The sequence below is a fragment of the Nestor notabilis genome, unplaced genomic scaffold (assembly GCF_000696875.1).
Source record: "Nestor notabilis isolate BGI_N333 unplaced genomic scaffold, ASM69687v1 scaffold11760, whole genome shotgun sequence".
Classification (NCBI taxonomy): Eukaryota; Metazoa; Chordata; class Aves; order Psittaciformes; family Psittacidae; genus Nestor; species Nestor notabilis.
In genome coordinates, this window is record NW_009910691.1 from 13315 (window position 1) to 22534 (window position 9220).

The following is a 9220-nucleotide window of genomic DNA, read 5'->3' on the forward strand; positions in this document are numbered from 1 at the left end:
CTACAGGAGAAGATCTTACTCTAGGCCACCCAGATTTATGTTATTAGATTGGGTTATTATAGTATTAGGAGCTTGCTTCCAAAATTTCTGAAAACGTCTAATGCAGATGAAATTTACAGTCTAAGCAGAATAAAATGCTCACCTAGCTTCTGAATGCGAGTCAATAGCCAGTATTGTCTTCTTTCCAATTTATTCAAGTAGTTCCATGAAAGATATAATTTATTGAATTTGAAATTATTTTTCCCTGCCTCGTCTTTTAATCTGTGAAGAAAAATTCATGATTAGTATGATAGCTGGTGTTTATTATCCCTAGTATACTGTGTTAAGAGTTTAGAAGTATCTCACACCCTCATACAGAATTCATTAGTGAAAAAAAGTTTGGTATTGTTAGTCAGCAGATACTTCTTTCTGTAATAAGTCAGTTTTACACTCAAAGAAATTTTAGACACACGAGGTTTTTTTCTTGCATATCTGACATACAAAATGTTTACTAGTAGAATATAGTGTTTGGTTTGATAATATAAAATGAAGTCCCAGGTGTCATTCAAATAGAGATGAATACAAATCATGAGTAAAAATAAATTAATGAAGTTTTTACTAGTTTATTTTATATCTTCTCGGGTTTATATGTAATTGTATAACTCCTCATTGAACAAGGATCTTTCAAATTATACAAAATTTGGTGTTGCTTTTTAGTAATACATTTTAGTAAATACCACCACCCAGTGAATAGATACTGACACTGACAAGGTGCAGGTGGAAGGAGAAAAGGGATGGTGCGCCACGGATTTAGTGGTCATGTTCCCTTTTCAGGATAAATCACACTAGACAGCAAAATTGATCATGAGGTTGTTCATTTTTTCTGAATCACCCTGGAGCAGGGTTAGAGCCTATTCATACACCTCCTTCTTGATTTTTGAAAGGCTCGCACTCAATACTTATTACTAGTAAAGTGCTGTCTTTCACAGTTCCACATCCTATATATGGTGTAAGTAATTTTTTTCTTCTGCTGCTTCTGTTTGGTTGTCGTTGTTATCATTGTGGTTTGGTTTGGTTTTATATCAGATAAGCCCTGTGGACATCCTGGAGATACTGAGTTTGGTTCCTTTGAACTTACCAGTGGAAGTGAATTTGTATTTGGTGCCAGAGTGGAGTACAGATGTGATGATGGGTAATACTTATTTAAATTAATATATGGGAGTTAACATAAGATGTTAATTATAGTGTCAGCTGTAGAATTGTCTGTAATGCAGCTGCAACTTAATTTTAATGCTTGATTATTGTTTAATTAAAATTTCTGCAATTACAGTAATACTAAATATAATTCGTTCTCATGTCTGGTGCTATTGGAGTAAGTGAATTCCTGCACCTGAAACTATCATCCAAACTGTTTAAAATATATAAGGCTGTAGCTAACTTGAAATCATGGCTGTCTGAGTAGAAAACAAAAATAGTGATCTGTCAGTAAAGCTGCCTCATGTCTCCACCAGCCATCCAGTTCAGATGGAAATGCAGCTCTGTGTGCTGGAAGCAGTGCTTTCAGTAGGCAGGCACAATGCAGTTATGTTAGCAAAGGCATTAGGCCATACAACAGTCTCATATTTAAGACCTGCTTAATTTTTATTTTTTTTTTTTTGAAGAAGAAGAATGTATTTTAAAAAACGTTTGAGGGAAGACATTTCTATAGATTCGCTAACATCTTCACTGACTGCTTGGAAGAAACTCTTCTCTCTTCCTCCTTTATTCATCTTCTCCAATGAAAACTGCAGTAAGGCAAATACATAGTATTGAGCTTAGTTAAGGATGCCCATGACTGGATTCTTTTCTCTTGAAATGCAAATCAACTATGGTAGTTTAGCCTTGCTTTTGTAGTCTCTGCATTGCTGGAATCTAGTCTGAATTCCACGAAAAGAATTCCAAAATCAATAGTCTTCTTAATGCCATCATTTCAGACCATTCTTCACTGACATTTCGGACTGACAGTACTTCCTCTATCTACAGTTCAGACAAGGCAGAAGCCATAGCATTGGGGCCATATTGCCGTCAAGCCTAAGACACCTAACTAAACTAAGACACCTAAATCTAGCTTATCAAAGCATGAGATATATATGGTTTGGATTAAGTCCTATTTTGATGCTGTCACATGGCTTTTAGTCATACTAGAGCACAAACAACAGGAGTTTTACTGTACTTGCCGTTGGTCATGTCAATTACCTGTAGGTTATTTGTTATGTGGCCAAAGCTTGCTATCACTGTAATGAAGAAGCAATCTTACTGATTACTGCCTACTTCCAGATTATTTTTTTATTATTACTTTTTGCAATTAAGTAATAATTTAAATATTCTTAAATAATACACAATTAAAATAAATAGGGAAGATGCAGGCTGAATAACTACTCAGTTTTGACTAGTCTGTGCTAGAATATATGAAACCTACATCATTTGCTTCAAAACCAGCAGCACTACTGTTTCTGTCACATAATGAGACTGTATTTTAGCATTGTTTACTTTTTATTCGGTAAGATACTGGATGCTCAGCCAAAGAAATTACCGTGAGTGTAAGGCAGATGGATGGAGCAATGACATCCCTCACTGTGAAGGTAAATGAAGTTTGACATTTAATACTTTAGCAAACTGTCTTTTTATCTGTCTGATACTGTCTAGAACTAGTCTGTGATCTCTCTACTAGTATTAATTCAAGTTTTGCAGCAATGAAACTTACAATTACTGCTCAACCATTTTAGTCCAATAACCACTTGAGCTTTTGTTAGAAATCATTCACAAAATGGACTCTTGTCCATTAAAGCTCTGCCTCACCTAAAGGCCCCGATAGAGTAGATGCCTGCAGAACATGGTTACAAAAGGCAATTGGGATGAGGCATTTTGGATGTATGTGAAAGGATGTGTGTTTTTAGCTAGCTTTCTCCTCCACCTGTACAAATATCCTAGCCATTAGGATTTTATTGTAGGTTAAGTTCTCTCTATTAGCATACTGTTGAAGAACTTTACTAAAGTAAGAACTGATAGTCTGTGTTTTGACATCTCCTTGGTCTGAGATATTTCACAGTTTACTGGATTTTGAATCTCCTCAATTTTAGGCATGCAGATCTCTGTCTGCACAGTGTAGAGCAATGGTTTCCAACATTTTTTGTCACATGTCACCAAGATACTGCAGTTTCAAAGTCCTCGTAAGATTTTTATTTCATGATTGATGAGTTTGTATTATTCCTAATTGTGAGGAAACTAGAAGATAAAATGTGAGCTCATAGAAAAGGCTCATAGACTTAGAAGATGGCAAATGTTGTTAGAAAGAAGTGGAAGCTAGGGTAGACAAAAAAAAAAGTCACTTGCTCAGTAATATCTATGTGAGCATTTAAGAATGAGATTTGATAGGCATATCCCCCTTAAATAGAAATATCTAATGTCATATGTTAATTCTTCCTTTTTCTGCAATTACAAACAAGAGATATAAGAGGCCTAAGTTTGTGGCTGATGTTGTGTTTGTTTGCTTGGGTAATATGATGTTCTGATAATATGATTGTTTTGGTAATATAATTGTTCTGGTAATATATCCTTAACTAGGATTTTTAGTTAGTAACTGAACTGTTGTAGTCAATCTATAACACAGCCCTTTTCCAGGTATTTGTCTATAACAAATTCAGTTTAGCATAGCTCTAAAGTAAATTAACCTATTCTGTCAAAGTTTAATACCTCTACATGTCAGTCAAGGCTTATCTAACCATCCACAGAATTCATAGGATCATAGGATAATTTAGGTTGCACAAGATGTCAGGAGGTCATCTAGTTCATTGGGTGCTCTGTCTTTAACCTTCAAGGACAGAGAAGAGGATTGATGAGAGCCAGTCTACAAGCTTCCTCCTATGTCAGTCTGCCCTTTTTCTTAGGGTTTTGTACTATGTCTGTTGCGAATGGTATCTGAATACATAACAAGAATGCATATTTCTAAAATGTGTAAGGAAATTACAGTGAGATTTCTGTATTTTAACATTTTTGTCTAACAATTTATTTTATAGAATAGACCTCAAAATGGCTGGGGTTTTTTTTTTTCCTTTTTTTCTGCTTTGTTTTATTTTCCAGTGGCGAAGTGTTTACCTGTACAAGCACCGGAAAATGGAAGAATAATTACGACTGGTGCATTTGAGCTTGGCCAAGAATATTCTTTTGGCCAGGTTGTAAAATTTGAATGTAATGCAAAATACAAGCTTGTTGGAGCTAAAGAAATTATTTGCTCATCTAATGGAAAATGGAATAGTGATGTGCCTCAGTGCCAAGGTAAATAAGACACTATTTATTATCTGTTATTAAGAAGCTTTGTTCTCACAGATTTGTAAGGATTGGTTACTAATGGGAAACTACAGAGCTTGCACTTTATTCTACAGCAATTAAGCCTAGCTGGACTGTAAACAATCTCCATTGCACATATGCAGGAGAAGTAGGATGAGAAAGAGAAATTAGAGAATATTGGATGCTAATATATTCATAGTGGACCATCTGTTAGTTCCACGTTTTCACTACAAGCTGTATGTTTTGCCAGGCTGCAGGTTCTTTGAAAATAGCTTTGGTATGTCTACATAAGATTCGATCACGTTGGTGTTAATTTAACCAAAGTAATTACAAACAATTTGAATCTATGTGAATCAAGTTTAAAAAGTGAGTATGGTTTTAATTCCCCTCTTTCAACCTGCTGGCAGCACTCTTCCCAGTAGAACCCAGGATGCTGTTTTATTTATGTGCTGGAAAGGCACATTGAGCACATTGGTGGTCCCTGTTTGACTTGTCCATCAGGACTGCCAGGTTTTTTCTACAAAGCTACTTTTCAGCTGGTCAATCCTACCCTGCCTGATCCACAGCTTGTACTGGTAGAAGGGGTTTATTCCTCCCATTTTGCAAACAGAGGTTGAGTGAGGTTAGTTTGTCAATATTAACAATGAATCCTAGGAAGCTTATGCTAACAAAGACTTAAATATTCAGTCCATTAAGTTTCTTAGATTATTTATGTATTATCTAATTGGGAAGTGTGTGTTTAGAAGAGCAGAGTACATATGTCAGGATGTCTGATACATGTATGGTTTGTTCACTCTTTCAGTGCTGCATTTTGCTGCTTTGAAACCCCCATTTATTATAATTCGAGTAACAGAAAGTGAGAATAAACACAACGGCTAGTAACGTTTGCAGAATATAGTTCAATTCTTTTTTCCTGTTAATGCCATGATTTAACGAATTGTCAACTGGCTATGAGAGCGCTTTAGATTTGCTGAAAATCACAAGGAAATGAAATTATCTGAAAAAGTGAAAATCCTATATTTCAGCAGCCTAGTTACTTGGTTTAGAATGTCCCCTGCCTTATACACTGATCTGAGAGCCATTAAAATCCAAAGCAAAGCCTTGAAATCTGGTTCGTGAACCAATTTGCTATTGATGCTGTGCTACACCACACTTTATAGCTGCCACCCACAATCAGGTCCCTGAAGAGTTTTCAAAGATTCAAACAGTTTCCAAATACAAAGGGCTTTGTGAAGCGAAATGAAAAAAGAAAAGAACCCACAACAGACAAACCTAAATTTTATTCCAGTAGGGATTTATTCTTAGCAAATAAAAATGAACAAAAATGTATGGATATTCTCTTTCTTATTTTCAGAAATTATCTGTGATGTGCCAAAAATTCTACATGGATATGTACGGTCTCCAAAGGCATCTTACAAGGAAACTGAACAACTACAGTTTGCCTGTGATAAAGGATACAGATACCATGAAAGAGCAGATGCACGATGTACAGCATCAGGGTGGAATCCAATCCCCTATTGCACTGGTATACCTTACCTGAAGTTATTTGGCACATTTTTTGTGTTTGGAAGTAATTTCAGAGATTAATAATGACAAAAGTTAGTTTATTCATAAAGAAAGAAATCCGTCCACATCTGACCAATATCCCATGAAGATCTGGAAGGAGTAAGTGTTAAGTGTTAAAGGGACCAAACAACTGGATAAGAGTTTTCCGTGGAAAGCAGTAGCAAAAACAGTTAATTCAGTCTCTTTTTTATTTGTGTGTAGTTGAATAGGTCCACAAAACAACAATTGCTCCAGTATACTGCATAAATGAGACTTATACTAAAATAATTCATGCAGCATTAGTAGCTGTTGTTGTTTTATTCTTTTTTTTTTATATGATTCAGAATTAGTGGGAATAATACAGGAAAAAAATCTAATTTGGAGAAATAGGAAGGAAAAAGCTGAATCTCTTTACATTCTACAAAATATGATGAAAACATTTTATCTGAGGAGTGGAAAAACCAGACACTAAAAAGAAAAATTAAGCAAGCAGGAAAAAATAGGTGTTAATACCAGAGAAATTTGAACTACAGAGGGAATCTGAAATATTTAGTGACATGGGAAAATAAACATTTGAAACCAGCTTCTTAGAGAGGACTAATGGTTTTTGAAGTCCTATTGTATTCATATCAAGTCTCAATATTTTTTAAGTGTGTTTAACATGAACATAACTGGTACAAGTCAGTGGCTGCACTGTATGTTGGAAGACTAGTTAAAGAATTATTTGTTTGATACCATATGAATTGCAGCAGTATGAATAAAATTGACTGTCCTGATTTCAGCTGTAACAGCTATTTTTCTCCTTCCTAGTAGCTGATGCAGTGCTGTGTTTTGGCTTTAGTCTGAGAACAATGCTGCTGACACACCGATGTTTTAGTTGTTGCTAAGTAGCGTTTACTCTGATCAAGGACTTTTCAGTCTCTCATGTTCAGCCAGTGAGGAGGGGCACAAGAAGCCTGGAGGCAGCAGGCAGGATATCTAACCCAAACTAGCCAAAGGGGTATTCCATACCACTGCATGTCATGCCCGGAAGGGCAGATCTCTGCTTGGGTCGGGCAGGGTATGGGTCAGCAGGTGGTGAGCAATTGTATATGCATAACTGCTGTTTATTGAGGGTTTTTTGCCTTTCTTCTTTTAGTTTTATATTCTTTCCCTTTGATATTTCCCTTATCATTATTAATATTAGTAGTAGTTTTGTGTTATACTTTAGTTACTGGACTGTTCTTATCTCAACCCGTGGGGTTTACATTCTTTGGATTCTCCTGCCCATCCCGCTCAGAGGGGGAAGTTGGCCAGGGGGGTGTGAGTGAGTGGCTGCCTGGTTCTGAGTTACCAGCTGGGCTTAAACCACAATGTTGTGGAAAAAATAATAGTCTTAGCCTGATGACATACTTACGAATCACCACTTAGCATCTCACTCTATATGAACATTTGAGACAATGGAAGTTTGCTTGACCTACTGAACTGACCTCTGCATTTTGTCTGAGTGTCCTGATGAGTCTTACAGTAGCGTGAGCAGACTGAGCACCCGGTTGCTAGTTATTATATCCATTCTTTAAATTTCCAGACTACTAGTTCTGATCAACTAGCCATAACCAAAGAAGAACAATTCAAAAATTATCCCTATTTCACTGGTGGAGCTTCAGTAAGAAATTGTTAATGATGTACTCTGCAACCTGGCAGAAATGACAGGAAATTACAAAAGTATCTTTCAAAGTAAGTTTTGTGTTATACTTTAGTTACTGGACTGTTCTTATCTCAACCCGTGGGGTTTACATTCTTTGGATTCTCCTGCCCATCCCGCTCAGAGGGGGAAGTTGGCCAGGGGGGTGTGAGTGAGTGGCTGCCTGGTTCTGAGTTACCAGCTGGGCTTAAACCACAATGTTGTGGAAAAAATAATAGTCTTAGCCTGATGACATACTTACGAATCACCACTTAGCATCTCACTCTATATGAACATTTGAGACAATGGAAGTTTGCTTGACCTACTGAACTGACCTCTGCATTTTGTCTGAGTGTCCTGATGAGTCTTACAGTAGCGTGAGCAGACTGAGCACCCGGTTGCTAGTTATTATATCCATTCTTTAAATTTCCAGACTACTAGTTCTGATCAACTAGCCATAACCAAAGAAGAACAATTCAAAAATTATCCCTATTTCACTGGTGGAGCTTCAGTAAGAAATTGTTAATGATGTACTCTGCAACCTGGCAGAAATGACAGGAAATTACAAAAGTATCTTTCAAAGTATCTTTTAAATTAAAATCCTGACTTAGTTTATAAGCTGCCTTTCCAGAGGTGTTTGGAAATAGTAAGATAGTGTTGTAGGAGGAATACTCTGAAGTTGACATGGCCATTTCCAAAGGAGTTCAAGCAAATGTGAAACAGCCCAATTTCAGAAAATAAGTAGTGCACTGATGACCATAAGTGCATAAGCTAAAAATTACAATGGAATTGTAGTGTTAGATTATACATAAAGCTGAAAACTTTCTACACAGCCAAGAGAATGTCAAGAATTGTGTACAATATAGTAATTCACTAACCGTAAGAACCATGGACATGAACTGATGTATAAATGGAGACCAAAGCAACACTGTGTGCATGAATCCTGCCACTGTCCATCACTGAGGATAGCAATTTGTTTAATGTCACTAGAACATGCAGTTGCACAACCACATTATCCATGGCGTTGAAACTTCCCATCAGAAATTGTCTGAGAATCTCTACAAATTAATATATTTACAATGCTGAAACTCCCTCTTGCTTTCTAACTCCCAAATGCCTTCTGAGCAGTTGAGATGACAAATCCATAATTTCTGAGGCTAGTCTTGTTTTGACATCAGCCCTCTGGCTTATGGATTTTTCTTTAGTTTCATTCAACTACAGAACTTAAAGGCTATATTTAAATCTCTCTCCAAATCCCACAGAGAAGAATATGCATGTTATTGTCCCAGTTGAAATAGTTTGATGTAAATTTGGTGGAAAATGGTAGTGCCTTGAATTCTCTTCAAGAAATTGCCAGGCATTGAAACTGGAAAAAAAAAATATTGGCAACAGGGCAACATTGTAGGATGTTATGTGCCACCCACCTTCCTGGGACCTCTTCCAGAAAGACTCCTTTAGAAATAAAAAGTAGTCATAGTACCCACTCAGTTCCTGACCTTTCTGCATCAAGATTTGCAATCATATTAATTAATATGCATTGCCTACAATTTAGCAGCATGCTGCTCTTGAGAAGTGCCAAACAAAACATTCTTCCAGACACTGATAGACTGGGCAAAGATACTTGGGGCATATTCAAACAGTGGCTCTGTTTGAATACAGACTAATTGCTGAACCTAAATGATTCAGCAGTACATGCATACAAATGAT

The 9220-nt window shown here is 36.5% G+C and overlaps 1 protein-coding gene across 1 annotated transcript in view; it reads left to right on the plus strand.

Annotated features, from left to right (window-relative positions):
• The window catches only part of CFH (complement factor H), a gene marked incomplete at its 3' end in the record, with an annotated part of 19104 nt that extends 13274 nt beyond the window's left edge, over positions 1 to 5830 (plus strand). Inside the window, exons 5-8 of the mRNA XM_010011225.1 lie at positions 1066 to 1171; positions 2524 to 2600; positions 4099 to 4293; positions 5660 to 5830. Coding sequence (XP_010009527.1) covers positions 1066 to 1171; positions 2524 to 2600; positions 4099 to 4293; positions 5660 to 5830 — 549 coding nt within the window. The remainder of the gene's footprint in view (positions 1 to 1065; positions 1172 to 2523; positions 2601 to 4098; positions 4294 to 5659) is intronic.
• Between the last annotated feature and the right edge of the window lie 3390 nt (positions 5831 to 9220).